The sequence below is a fragment of the Pteropus medius genome, unplaced genomic scaffold (genome assembly GCF_902729225.1).
Source record: "Pteropus medius unplaced genomic scaffold, Ma_sr-lr_union100, whole genome shotgun sequence".
Taxonomy (NCBI): domain Eukaryota; kingdom Metazoa; phylum Chordata; class Mammalia; order Chiroptera; family Pteropodidae; genus Pteropus; species Pteropus medius.
The window spans coordinates 5,617,583-5,631,722 of record NW_024351543.1 but is presented as its reverse complement, the minus strand read 5'-3'; the positions used below and the strand labels follow the sequence as shown (position 1 = coordinate 5,631,722).

General features: G+C 39.3%; 2 protein-coding genes across 9 annotated transcripts in view; one reads left to right on the top strand and one right to left on the bottom strand.

Moving 5' to 3' along the window:
• Nucleotides 1-10,152, bottom strand: part of LOC120586671 (cleavage and polyadenylation specificity factor subunit 6-like) — a 29,351-nt gene extending 19,199 nt beyond the window's left edge. For 4 of the 5 annotated variants that reach the window (XM_039843120.1, XM_039843122.1, XM_039843121.1 and 1 more), the window contains exon 1: nt 8,212-10,152. In XM_039843120.1, coding sequence (XP_039699054.1) covers nt 9,391-10,128 — 738 coding nt within the window. In that variant the 5' untranslated portion in view covers nt 10,129-10,152 and the 3' untranslated portion in view covers nt 8,212-9,390. The remainder of the gene's footprint in view (nt 1-8,211) is intronic. The other variant, XM_039843119.1, reaches the window with a different exon arrangement.
• The window catches only part of GSK3B (glycogen synthase kinase 3 beta), a 178,144-nt gene continuing 173,547 nt past the window's right edge, over nt 9,544-14,140 (top strand). For 2 of the 4 annotated variants that reach the window (XM_039843114.1, XM_039843113.1), the window contains exon 1: nt 10,501-10,631. In XM_039843114.1, the coding sequence (XP_039699048.1) occupies nt 10,544-10,631 (88 nt within the window). In that variant the 5' untranslated portion in view covers nt 10,501-10,543. Of the gene's footprint in view, nt 10,632-14,140 lie in introns of all 4 variants that reach the window. The other 2 variants (XM_039843116.1, XM_039843115.1) reach the window with 2 other exon arrangements.

The following is a 14,140-nucleotide window of genomic DNA, read 5'->3' as shown; positions in this document are numbered from 1 at the left end:
GTGTTTTCATGTGTTTTCCAACATATACCAGCAAAACTTATGAAATTTAAAGAATCAGCCAACATGTTTACTGATTTAAAATAAAAAATAGAATTGGACCACTTTTGATAAGAAGACTAAATGTGAAAACTGGATTGTAACTGAAATGGTTAGAGATAGTAGAAGAGCACATAGAGCCAACTCAAAAAAAAAAATCCAAGTTAGTATTTTCCTGAAACTCTTGAGTTCTCCTAAAATAGTAAGTTATTTACAGAAATAGTGGTTTCCTAAATTATTTTTATCTTCAAATACTGAACACTACTGATGCATATACAATATAAATTATAAAAATAATGAACAGATGTGGTAAAATATTAATGGTTTTAAAAAACTGAGCTATAAACCCTCTGCCACAGAATCCTTTCTGGTCTATTATCTGGCACTTCCTACTACTGTCTGATCTGGACGTTACACAAAAACACACATTCCTGGGGCTTTGTGCATTCTCTTCCATTCCCCTTCAGAGTTCCATCCTACAGGACATAGGAATGAAGTCAGACCAATGATGCATCTTGATGGCCAGAATTCAGATGAAACTGTGGTCTGCCTTAAGGGATACAGACTCTCTCTGCATTCTGGAATACCTTGTCGGATAATCCATGGGATATCTTAATTTTTTTTTCAAGTTTTTATACTCCCCCCAGTCAAGATATTTAATAGCTAAGAAACAGAATGCCTGTTTTCTTTCATATTCACAGTCACCATCAACACGTTATAGTATAAAGAACCAAAGACTTTTGTTTTCTTCTGAGAGATGTTGAGTCCTACTACCATGTGAAGAATAAAATGACTATTTCTGATTTACTGCTGGCTAATGAGTTCCTAAACTATTTGTCCTGAGACTTTCTCAGCCTATATTTATTACATTTTAATGCACATAAGACAAGGCTAAATGACCTCGAATTTGTTGTAAAGAAATATGTTTAAGTCAAAGTTCAATCAACACATATGTATTGCTGTGAATTCATTTATTCAATTCAATGTGAAAATATTTACACCTTTGACTAGAAAAGTTCTTTTCAAAAAATGTGAATAAAAACAGAGTACAAGAAATGAAATTGAAACAGTTTGAAATAATCTAATCAGTAATAATGTACTAACCTCATGATTATACCCTGAGCTAGGGATAATGTGGTAAGCATAAAAAACTAAAAGGATTTATCAAGGGATTGTCTTCCTTTTATCTTAGATAGCACACACTCCTTTAGATGTTAAAATTAGAGTAATTATATGATCTGTCAAAGGTTTGATGTGAAACTTTAAATATCGCCAGAGTCCACTTTATAGTGGCAATGTTTCAGACACTGTCCCTCTTCTTTTTGGGTAGTCATCCATTACTTTCCCATTTTGCCACACCTCATTGATTATAAAAAGCATGACCAAGTATGCTGTGTCTTGTTACTCGGGGCACATTTTTAGCAACAGGAAAAAACACACAGTGTATATTACCTTGGAGGCTTTTGTGAGAGTGCAAGCACACCCCAAGATGTGCTTCTGTGTATGTGGATTGTTTTGAGCTAAAGGCAATTTTAGCTTTAGGCTCAAGAGAAAACTTCTGCCCCTTTCTTTTACTACTGAGAGGAACTTGCATTAGGGACCTTGCTCATAATAAGAGATTATCAGTGATAACCTTTCTGACCCACCTATGTGGCAGGGCAAACTTTTATTTAGTAAATATCTGCTCTTCTTATCATTCTGCAATGACCCTTTGAAACATTACCTCACCCCTAGCTCAGGATGTCTCATATACCACAATCTCTCTCTGAACCTCTCCAGCATGTGGGCTCTCTCTCTCTCTCTCTCACATACACACACACATATATATTCATGCCGGGTTCCCATACATACGTATGTATTAAATTTGGTTATTTTTCTCTTGCTAATCTGTCCCATGTCTGATTATTAGACCAGCCAGAAGAACCTTGAGAGTAAAGTTTGTTACTCCTCCACACTTTCCTACAGTGACAATGTCTTACATCTGCCAAAATATTTCCCATAATTCTCCATTGTCTGAGACAAAATCCAGATGTTTTTATGGAACATTCAAAGCTCTGTCAAATCTAGCCCCAAATTACCTTTTAAACCTTATCTCCCATTAGTCTCCACTATTAGCTTTCGTTCTAGCCAAAGGGTTTTTGAAGTTAGATGAACAGACTCATATAGTTCTTAATTGCTCTGACAGCTCCACCCACCTACGAGTTATGAACTGGGCATGGAGGGTAGGAGGGTTTGTCTTTTGAGTTAGAAATGAAGTGGTGGAAAATAATTTACTTCCTTTCTCCTTTCTTCATGTCCAAATCCTACTACTTATCCTTTAGGATCCACTTTAAAGTCCTTTACCCACCTATTATAAATAGGACAGCATGAACAATTCACTCAAACATTAATATTAGTAAATATGTTCTGCCTTACAACTTTTTTTATGGACTCAAAATGTGATTTTTAATAACTATTTAACCTTTCATATGGTTATTTCCTCAAAGGATAAGCTCCCCAAGGGTACAGAGCCATGTGGTTCATGTACTTCTTTATATCAGATAGTAGGTGTCTTATACATAGTATATACTCAATAAATATTGGCTAATTTTATTTAACTCATGTTACAAAGGATTATCAGCAAAAATATTAGTTGGAAAGCTTTGCACAGAAATTTTGTTAAGAATTTCATGTTATCAGATGCTTTCTGACAAATGTGTGAACCACAGTAAAAAAATGAGCTATGTTGGGGGTCAATTTCCTTAAAACCAAACAGAGAAATTTATTGTAGAAATATTAAGAACATTTAAAGTAAATGTTTTAATCTATAATTAAATATACCAATATATTAACAAAATTATTCTAATTTCTATCTTCCTTTTCAATCTTGATACAAATGTACATATATTTTATAGATATGCAAATATAATAAGCAATCTGAAGTTCTATATTTTCAGTTAGCATTGTTCCTGAGTTATTATTGGTCTTTGTATTTATTTTTACTGGCTGAATAATAGAGACTTAATATAATTTACTTAACTATACTTCTGTTATCTAATACCGTTTTCCTTTATTTTCTCTAGGTCCAGATCTCACATGCTACATAATTTCAAACCAGCTCCAGCTCTTTGAATACCTTGTTACATACATTTCTGCCATTGTATAACTTCTTTTCTTTGTCAGCAATGTTCTTCCCTTCACCGATCTGGAAAACCATTCTTTATTTAAAATAGTGGTCTATGAAATTTTCCCTAATACCCTACTAGTAAAAATACTTTTAATATCCAGCTCCAATATACTCTTCATATTTATTGATAAAACTTATACTATTGAACCAATCATTTGTAAAACATATACTCTTAAATATGATATGCACATATGAGACATACACAGGAATAAAAATAAATGAGAGGCATAGTAATACTTTTTAAATAATTTTTTTATTATTTAAGGCCCCAAACTTTTTTGTTCTTGCCCCTCAACCCTTTTCCTCCAATTATTAATACTGTCACAGATGTATACATAGTCTTTAAATGTTTTAGCAATTGTGAAGACCTCACACTGGCATTAGCTACATCTCAATCTTACTTAAATTTAGGGCAAGCTTTGACTTTAATGATAGTGGATGGTAACTTCATATTTCAAAAATTCTTCTTGAGAATTCCAAAATTTTCAAGCTCACTTCTTGTCAAATTTGATTAGCTCATTATTTTTACCTAGAGATAAGACTGATGAAGAGTTCTTACCACGAGTAGGAGAATGTCAGTCTTGCCATTTTGTTTACTTACTCTTGCAGTTAGTAAAATCTGTAATCTACACTTTATTTGCAGAAATCATTTTCAACTCATGAGGATCAATTTAGTTAAAAATCAAATATTATGGCTGGAAATCCACTTAATTAAGCATAAGTAAAGTACCAGGAGGGTACCTTGTATTCACACACCCTCTAGGCTGTAGAAATTCATCCTCTTCCTTTGGGATAACTGTATTGTGGACCATGTGAGACCACTTCCTTTGATGTAGAGAGTAAGAAAAGGAACCAGTGCCTACCAGTAAATTAACCACTAAAAAGGCAATTTCTTACTTTTTAAGATAAAAATAAGTTCTAATATTTCTAGCACTCCAGAAGATTATCCTGGACAACCTCTGGATATATACACTCAACCTGCAGACCAGTAGTTCAAATATAACCCAGAAAATGATCTCTGGGACACTTCTCTTCCTCTGGGCTAGTACACAGCTGCCCAGATGACAACATAGTGTTATCTTTTTACATGTCTCTATTCTATGAGAGCTCCTCCAAGACTGGAGCAAGACTAGTCATCTCTAAATGTCTTTATTTTTGCACTTCTGTATTCCTATGGTCCTACAAAGAGACCAGGAGCTGAATAAATGCTCACTAAATGGATTTGAGTAAAGTTTCTTTTAGATTACTTCCTTTGGATGATTTTCTAAGGAGAAATTCTCAGAGTTAGGGGACAAGAGTTAAGCTACAGGTTTGAAAACCACATTCTAGCTGTGTAAATGTGAGCAACTTACTTCTCTTGTTCCTTAGTTTAGTCATCAGTAAAATAGAGAAAAATTGTACCTACCATATAATGGAGTTACGTGTCCCAAACACCTAGCAGAGTGCCTGGGTGAGTTTTTTATTATTGATCAAAGGGCACAATTTTTTAAATGGCTCTTGATACTATTGCCAAATTAAGCTCCTGCTGATGATTTCTAGCAGTCAATGAGTCCCTTCATCTCCCTTACTTTAACATAAATTGACCCCTTTAAATGGTATACTGCGTGTGTTAACAGCCAATCTCTTTTTGGCATCAAAGCCTACCTAGGAAGGGGGAAATTTCTGCTGTTGCTTCAGAGCTTTTAAAGATGCCCTATCTTTCCGGTTCTTTCTTCTGCTCAGCCCTGAAATTGCCTTCTTGAATGCCTCTGAAAGTGCCTGCCCAGCTACAAAGGGTGCCTCTGTAAATTTCAGTTATGTTAAGTCCTCATCAAATTGAGCAATTTTACACTGCTGCTTCTTCTCTTTTGTTCTTCTGAAGTCTTGTTTTTCCTGAGTGTTGTTTCTTATGTAAAGATGGAAAATAAAGACAATGCATGAAGACAATAAAGATCATTCAAAACGCCATCAAAATTACTATTTCCAGACACCTAGGTATGCATGTGTAGAAGCACACACATACATAATTTATATAAATAGAATAAACAATGATACCTTTTAATAGGATAAACAATGATACCTTTTGATGAAGGGCAGAGTGGTCTAGTAGAAAGAGGCTGAATTCAAAGACTCAGGTATACATCCTATCACAGCTTTGCCATTTACTAATTACATGACCTTGAGCAATGTACTTGTTGCTCATTCCTTCCTCCATCTATTAAAAAAAAAAAAAAGCTAATAATGCCTCTTTCTTGGGGTTTTGGGATGGACTGAACAGGCATTAAACAAATTTATTTTTCCTATTTCTTAATCTTCACTTTGACCTTGATATTGGAGAGCTTTCCTATGGTTCTTTACTAAACAACTCTTTCCTACCTCATTGTACCTAACTGCAAGTACTTGGAGCAGGGACCATACCTCATTAAATTTTGAAGACTAGCATCCAACAACATTCAGGTGTTTAAATATATATTGGCTACGTAAATGAGGTCCTAGAGTTTGTTCATGGACTTCTGTTTGAAATGGTTGACCCTAGGTTCATCTAAATAAACTGCCTGTCATATTCTCTTTGCTATCTTCCTTATTAAACCTGCTTATATTTTCTTCTAGTTTCAACTAAAAATGCAGCTAAGTGATTTTGAGCAAGTTGCTTATTCAAGTGCGTAAGTTTCCTCATTTGTAAAAACTAATAGTTTAATAGTACTTCCTAAACTTTATAAACATATAGTACTTTCTAGGTGCAAAGTGCTATACAAATACAGGCATACTTCATTTTATTGTACTTTGCTTTATTGCACTTTCACAGATGTTGAGATTTTTACAAATTGAAAGCAAGACCCTCCACTAGCAAAAAGATCACAATTCGCTTTACTGTGATGGTCTGGAATGCAGCCTGCAATATCTCTGAAGTATGCCTTTACTTGTTATTACTACATAAGCTGGTTCATTGTGCATTTTTAATTTACACCTATTATCTTGTGGACATGCTCATCAACCCAGCTTTCCTACATTTATATTTTTCTAATCCTTTGGTTTATTGTTACTGTGGCTCAGAATCACTGATTTCTGCAAGGGACCATCTAATGAGCCCTGGAGAAAACTGAAGTGTTATAAATCAAACTAGGAGATATGTTCACAATCAGGCACATGCAGTTCAAGACATAGGCTTAAACTCTAAGATAAAACAAGATACACCAGGAGAGGTGAGGACTGTGTTTTTGAGAGAAGTAGGGAGTAGAGCTTAAGAATCTGAATCCTGTCTATGGCCATGCTACCCTGAACAAGCCCGATCCCGTCTGATCTTGGAAGCTAAGCAGGGTCAGGCCCAGTTAGTACTTGGATGGGATACAGACCAGGTGCTGTACGCGTAAAAAATAAGAGATTGTAAGCTGACAAGGTCCTTGCAATCTGTGAGGTCAACAAAGTGTTGCCTCGCTAAAAAAAAAAAAAAATTTAAATAAATAAATAAAAAAATCTGAATCCCGGTTCTACGTTAGCTCTGTGGACCTTGTAAGTTAGTAATCCTTCCTGGCCCTTAATGTCTTCATCTGAAAAGCGGAGATGATGACAGTACTTATGACAAAGGATTATTATAAACTTGAGATAGCATGTGTGAAGAACTTAAGAACAGTGTCTGGCACATTGTAAACACTCAGTAAATATTAACTATTAAATTTATTATAAACTGATAAGTGGTAACAGCAGGTGGGAAGGTAAAGTAAGAGTTTGAAAGTTCAAACACTTTATTAGTAATTTCATTAGTATTTTCTCATAAAACTTCTCTCTCCTTAAATTCTAACTCTAGACTGAAATACATTTTCTTTTCCTATAAAATTTCCGTCTTGGGCATATATTTTTTTAACAGGATCAGTTCAAACTATTTGAAGCCAACAACAAGTAAAGCTACTGATCGTTGCCTTAAGGTGGACTATTTTTGCATTTTACTTTATACTAAAGAGTAACCATGTTTCCAATTTGTATAACCTAAATATTTGTTATTCACTTCTCTGCTGGTATAATTGGGAGTAGGAATAGAGAGTAAAGAGGAAGGCAGGATTTAAAGTTTGGCCTCACAGAATTAGGGCCTAGTGACACAGGTCTTTCAGAATGTTTGCATGGACAGGCAACATTCATTGACAAAGTTGCCAAATTTGCTTTTTAACATTCTCTGCTTTCCTCCATGACATCCAGAGACCTCATGGTCTCTCTTAATTGCAAAGAACAAGTGCCTCTGCTGCTGTTGTGCTATAAAACCCATGCTTGGGGTTGAGATTATAAATTGATTGCATGTTGGCCACATTTACCCCAGGATGTTTTTAGTTTGGCCGTCAGAGTTTTGAAATACTAGTTGCTAACATTTGAAAATCAAGAGATTTCACACAAACATCCAGCTTTAGGGTTCCTCTTGGGAGAAAAAAAAAACAAACATAGAGCATCTCAGAACACTGGACCCACATTCCTGAGGGCAACAATCTGCTAGATCTGAACAGCTGTTCCCTTCAGTTACAGCATGGAGACTCCAATTTGCCACACTCCTTATCATTCCTCATTGTCTTCCACCAGGCCGTTTTCATTCATTTGCTTTACTTTTCTGGACCCTGTAGACATTTGTCTGCATATCCTATCTAGATCTTTCCTGCCACTCATCAAAGCTCACTTCGTCTGCCTTAAGTCCCTCTTCAGTTTTCCAAAGCAATAGCTAGGTAATCTGATCAGTTTATAGGTATTTTTACAGGGGCTCTCTGGAGATAGTATTTAACAGGTGACTAGGCAGATGGAAATTACAAGAACCACGGGATTAGAATCAGGATGGCAAGTGTCCATTCCACTTTTTCTGCTATCCTGACGCAGCTATGCTTCAGTCCTCAAGCAAACCGAAGGAATTGGTTTTCTGTAGAACGAACACCAGCCTCTATGTGAAATCTACAGATCACCCTAGTTCCAAAGGACCAAAAGCTACTAAGGGCTATTCTGACTCCCCATTTCCTCGGAATCCTCAGGATATCCGGCCTGACGGCATTTCCCCTCACCTGATTTCGGGGCCCGTTTTACGCTGGGCAGTCGCGCCCAAGGAGCGCGCGCATCCAGCATGAGCTCATTTCTCAGGGGCGTTTCCAGAAGGCCGGCCAGGCGCGCGCACCCGGCGCAGTCGGCCTCACTCTAATCAATGGTCCCCGCGGCTGGGCGGGGCGCAGCAGCCCAGGGGCGCTGCCTCTCTGAAAGCTTTGTCTGAGAATTCGCAGACGGCAGGGGAGGCACCTTGGATCCGTCTGGCCCTGGCTGGGAAGACGCTGGTACTCGGGACGCACTACGCCGGACAGAGGGGAGTCTCGGGCGCGCAGGATTAGCCGCGTCCCGCTTAGAGCCTCTAGTGGGTGGGGAGAGCCCCTACACCTTCTGCTCGCCTGAGCGCTCCGAGCCCAGCCCCGCCAACCGCAGCAGTTTCGGACCGGCTGTGTGGAGAGCCCGCGTTCCCTCTTTGCGGTTTCCACATGGTCTGGGAGCAGCCGCCACGACCCCAGGCGAGCTTCTCCCGGCTCCTGGGACCGCCGCCGGAGGCCGAAGGCCAATCACACTGCAGCTAGGTCTTGCGATTGGACGGCAGTGAGTGCCGATTGGCTACCGCTAAGGCTTTCGGCCTCCCTCCCTTCCCCTTTTACCCTAACTCCAGCTCCAAAGCTTCCGGCCAATGAGAAGGCGCTTTATAGACGCCCTCCCTTTGCTTTCTTCTTCTCCCCACCTCGGCGAGGGAGGAGACATTCTGACTGGCCAGATGTCCTCGGAAGCCCCCTTCCGCTCACCAATCACCGAGGGAGGTACACTCCCAGCGGAGTTTTGGGCCAATTGCAAAGCGGACACGGAGCCCAGGCGTGCTGTTTCACCAGCGAGTCTGGGTTTCGCCGTCAACTGTTCAAGCGTTTTCATGAGGGCCGGCGACTCTGATTGGCCACTATTGCCATTGTCGAATTTCTCCTCTAGCCAGCCAAAGAACACGGCGAACCCACCTTCCTTTGATTCGGGTGTCCTCGGCATTTTTCGTTCTTCGGGCGTGGATTTCCAGCGACACATTCTAATTGGTGCCTCAGGTCCCTCGGCTTTTTCCGAGAGGAGCTGCAAACAGACGACGTCCGTGATTGGCTCCGCCGGGCTTCGGCTCTCCAGCCGAAGCAGGCGAGCGCGAGGCTCGGTCGGCGATTCCCAGACGCCTGTTACGCGGGCGGCGGGGCGCTGGGCGGTGTAAGGCTGGGTGGGGGAGGAAGGAGGCGGAGGACGAGTAGGAGGGGGGAGGGGGAATGGGGAAGAGCTAAGCGGCTGCGCAGACGGCGCTCCTCACACAGAGCAGCCTCTGACCCGGGCGAATGCGGGCTTGTGCTGCCGCCGCCGTCGCCGCCGTCCGGGCCGAGTGACAAAGGAAGGAAGGAAGGAAGCAAGGAGGAGCCGGCCCCACAGCCGCTGACAGGGCTCCGGGCTGGTGGCAAAGCGCGGACACTTCCTGAGCAGGCACCGAGCAGAGGCGAGGGGCGGGAGGGCGGCCGCGCTGGTGCGGTGGACGGGGGAGGGGGCCCCGAGGGACGGAAGCGGTTGCTGGGTTCCCATGTCCCCGGCGTATGGGGAGCAGTCGAGGAGCCGCTGCTTGGGGTCTGAAGGGAGCTGCCTCTGCCACCACCACCGCCGCCATGGCCGCTGGATCCAGCCGCCGCCTGCAGCTGCTCCTGGCGCAATGAGGAGAGGAGCCACCGCCACCACCCGCCTCTGACTGACTCGCGACTCTGCCGCCCTCCAGTTCGCCGGGCCCCCGCAGTCATCCAGCCGGATCCCGCCGCTGCCGGAGCCGCAGCGTTTCCCGTCGCATCTCGGAGCCACCCCCTCCCTCTCCCTCCTTCCTTCCCATCCCCCTTCTTTTCAAGCGTGAGACTCGTGATCCTTCCGCCGCTTCCCTTCTTCATTGACTCGGAAAAAAAATCCCCGAGGAAAAGATAATATTCAAAGTACTTATTTTGAATCAAGTATTTGCCCCCGTTTCGCGTGATATATATATATATACATATATATTTTTAGGATTTCTTCCTCCTTCCTTTTTTCCCCTCCAAGGAAAGGGAGGGGAAAGAATTGTATTTTTTTTCCCCAGCCCCAAATCATCTACATGTTAAATATCCATACTGATCTGTCTTGAAGGAGAAATACATCGCTCGTTTTTTTATAGCTATACAAAAGGAGTGAAAAGCCAAGAAGACTGTCATTTTCTTTTTCTTGTGGGAGAACTTAATGCTGCATTTATCATTAACCTAACACCCCGGCATAAAACAAAAGGAAGAAGAGGAGGAAGGAAGGAAAAGAAGGTGATTCGGAAAGAGAGTGATCATGTCAGGGCGACCCAGAACCACCTCCTTTGCGGAGAGCTGCAAGCCAGTGCAGCAGCCTTCAGCTTTTGGCAGCATGAAAGTTAGCAGTGAGTATTGATTTTATTTTACACCCCTTCTTCACCTCACCCGTAAAATAACAACCCTTGAAGTACCAGGATCTTGAAATCTTAGACTTCCTGATATAAAACAATCAGAGATAATGGAAAAAGGCAAAAACCTGTCTTCAGTCAAGGATGAGGCAGTTCTCCCTTCTCCTCCCATACCCCCTCCCCCTGTCTCACTAACCTTGAATTGAGAGAATATGGTTTTTATTTGGATGATTTGATTTGAACTATATTTCTTATCTTACACTTTCCTTGCTGTTGGTAGTCAGCTTTGTCAAGTGCCTGAGTATTTCCACGTTAAAATAGTGATGGAAGTGTTTACTTGCTCATCCTTTTGGATACAGAGGACAAGACTTAATTCATAAACCATTATGTACGTTTGCTTAGAATACATCTTTTGGAATGAGGGATATTTTAGTTAACTCAGGTTGCAGAGCTTATCATAGTTTTGTATAGTTAATAGAGAGAGTGAGTCTCACAGTGTCCTAACGTTTTTCTTGCTTGTGTGACTGACTATACAAAGTATTAATCCCGAAATGAACTTGCTCAGTAACCAGCATTCACGTTGGGAGGCGAGCATTGATTCCTCCCTTAACTGGGGGCGGGGGGGAGGTGATACTCAGTAGCAGTAGTATCTCTACATGCATTGTTTTAAATTGGATAAGTGGTTTAATATGTTATCTCAATCTTACGGTTTTGACATTACCAATCTACCACTATATAATTTATGTTTGATCACAAGGTAACTTGGAAGTAGGTTCAAGTTTTGATTGAGGTTTGTATTGTCATGTTGCCAAGTACTAAACTGAATGTTAATTGTTACCGATTTATCACTTAAGTTCAATTTTGGGGTGCTGTTACATTCAGTACTTGTTAAATGATCTAGAGTTCAGGGGTACCTTCTTAGGAGTATTTAAAATACTCTGGCATTGGTTTCCTGTCACATTTAGATAAAATTATGAATTTAGTTATGAGAATATGGATTTAGACCTTTCTGTCATAGTTTTTGCCGAAGGCTGTGGTCCTGAATATAATAGGGATATTTGGGCTGTGTTCAGGGTTGTTGCTAGTCTGTACTTTTGTCCCAAATTTGTGCCATAAAGTCTGTGTTCTTGAGGTGTTTGGTATACTAAGTATCCAATGTTCCAATGTATCTATTTTGGATATTTTTTATGTGTTATTTAATGCCAGCTAATTTAAACATACTTCCAGAATTTGACAAAAGTAACTATTTTCTTATTCCTCGAGAAAGGGGCATCATAAGGGCAAAGAAAAACTATTTTGTTGCATAGGAGAGAATTGAAGAACTGAGATTAAAAAAAAGCATATGCTGTTATGTGAAGTCAATTGTATCCTTAAGCAACATAAAATGATTTTAATTGAACTCAGGATTTAAATTCATGTTGGCTTTTGGAACTTGCCTGGAACAGGATAGTTTAAGGTAATAGCTGAAAGGGAGATTATTTTTAAAAGTTAAATATTTTTTTTTTTTGGTGATTAACTAGTACAGAATGAAGGGTATGTGAAGAGGGAAGCTGATGATGCATCTTTCAGAGAAGGGTCAAGCTTTCTAAGCACTTTACGGAGTCATTTGAAAGGAAGATTTTAAAATTCTGGGGTAATTTTCAGCTATGATGAAGCAAATCTTATAATAGCTACTTAAGAGCCTCTTGTGGTACTGGAGTGTTTGCTTTCCAGCTTGGTAATATAATTTAAAAACCACTTGAAATCAATTTTAGGTAATTAATTTATTAGATCTATTTTAGAGAGCAAAATGAAATAACTTATAATGTTAAAATTTTGGACTTTACATTTTGTTTCCAGGATTTTTTTTGAAAATGACTCCTTAATTCTTGATAGTATGGATGTTGACTGGTGGGGTAACTCTCATGAAGTGTGTAGGTTAAAATGTTTAACTTAACATTTAAAAAGTTAGAGTTCAGTGGTAATTTTTTTTTTGACAACTTTGACTTTAAGGACATTTAAGAAGAAAGGGGAAACTTTAAACATTTGTTGCAGTGCTAGTATTCTAAGCGACCCTGTTTAAAAGAGAGATACATGATCAATTGTAGACCTTGGCCTCAAAAGCTTTTGATTTAGTTGTAGAGGCAGGTTATGGTACAGAATATAAAAACAATACTGTGGTGTCTGTAAGATTATAAGTACAAATAGAATGCTTTGTTCAGAAGGACAAAGAATAAAGAGGTGAGGCAGATGCATTGGAGAGGGAATACTTACTGTTAGAGGTGTGTCTTCTTAAGACAGGTGTTAAAGGAGGCAATAACTTCAAGTGATAAAGGATTCTAGATGGAAGGAATGGACAGAGGCACAGAGATGGTGATTTTTGGATGACAGGTAAATAAAATAGTTTTTGTATTTATTAAGCAAGTTGGTAAATCTGAATTAAAGGGCTTAAATTGGACCAGTAAGAAGAGATGGAATTTGAGAAATGTGTTAACATTAACTGATGGAAGGTTGAGGAGGCTTGAAAGAGTTTGGTTGGGATTCAGCAGAGACTGGAATTCGTCATAGATTGCTGAACCAAGATATTTAAAGATGATTTGGGCAACTGAGCCGATGGATTAGAGTAGAAACATTAGAGCCCTTTTAGGGAGGTAGTAGGTATGTTGTAAATCATGAAGGAATATAAAGTAAATGTGAAAATGGGATGAAAAGAATACATTTGAGAGAACAGTGTGAATGAAGAACTGGCAGGATTTTGGACTAGATTGAAGGGGAATATTTGGGAAGGAGTCAGGAGTTAAAAATAAATTCTGATGTTATTGGTCTGGAAGACTTGACCGCCAAGTTATATTGTTGATTGTAATGGGAAAGTTGAGAAAGTGCTGAGATGAGAGGGTGGATGAGTTCACTTTTTAAAAATTTAATATACAATAGGTTCCCTTGAAATTCAGCAGACAGCATTTGGTTACTGGCAATGATATTTAACTTTCCAGCCTGTTAAAATTGCACAGTTTCTAATTTTTCTGCACTTAAAAATGTTGAAATTATTTTTGGGAGTATTAAACTGTTTTTGTTTAAATGTTTTCCATTAAAGTCCTAAAAAAGAAAATAATTTTTTATGTAGATTAAAAATCCTCACACTCGAAACCTAGTTATAATAGTTCCACAGTACTTTGTTTGAAAACAATGGAAATATTTTTTTGCTGTGACCTAAACTGTGACTTAAAAATTTCAGCTATTTTACATAGTTCTTAGTCTTTGGTACAACTTAAAACTTATTTTTCGTAAATACGATTATTCTCAGGTAAACTTTGCATTTAAAATAATGGTAATAATAATAGCAGACTTCACTTGGTTAGTGAAGGCTCTAGCTGAAATTAAAAGTTGGCTTTATAACTAAAGTAGTTTTTGCCTTTTTGTTGAGTTAAGCATTCATCCCAAGTTTAAATCAGTATATTTGAACTATTTCTTTTTATTTACCATAGTGAAGCCACATCCAGAGTCAAATGTTATTAAATACATGTTAA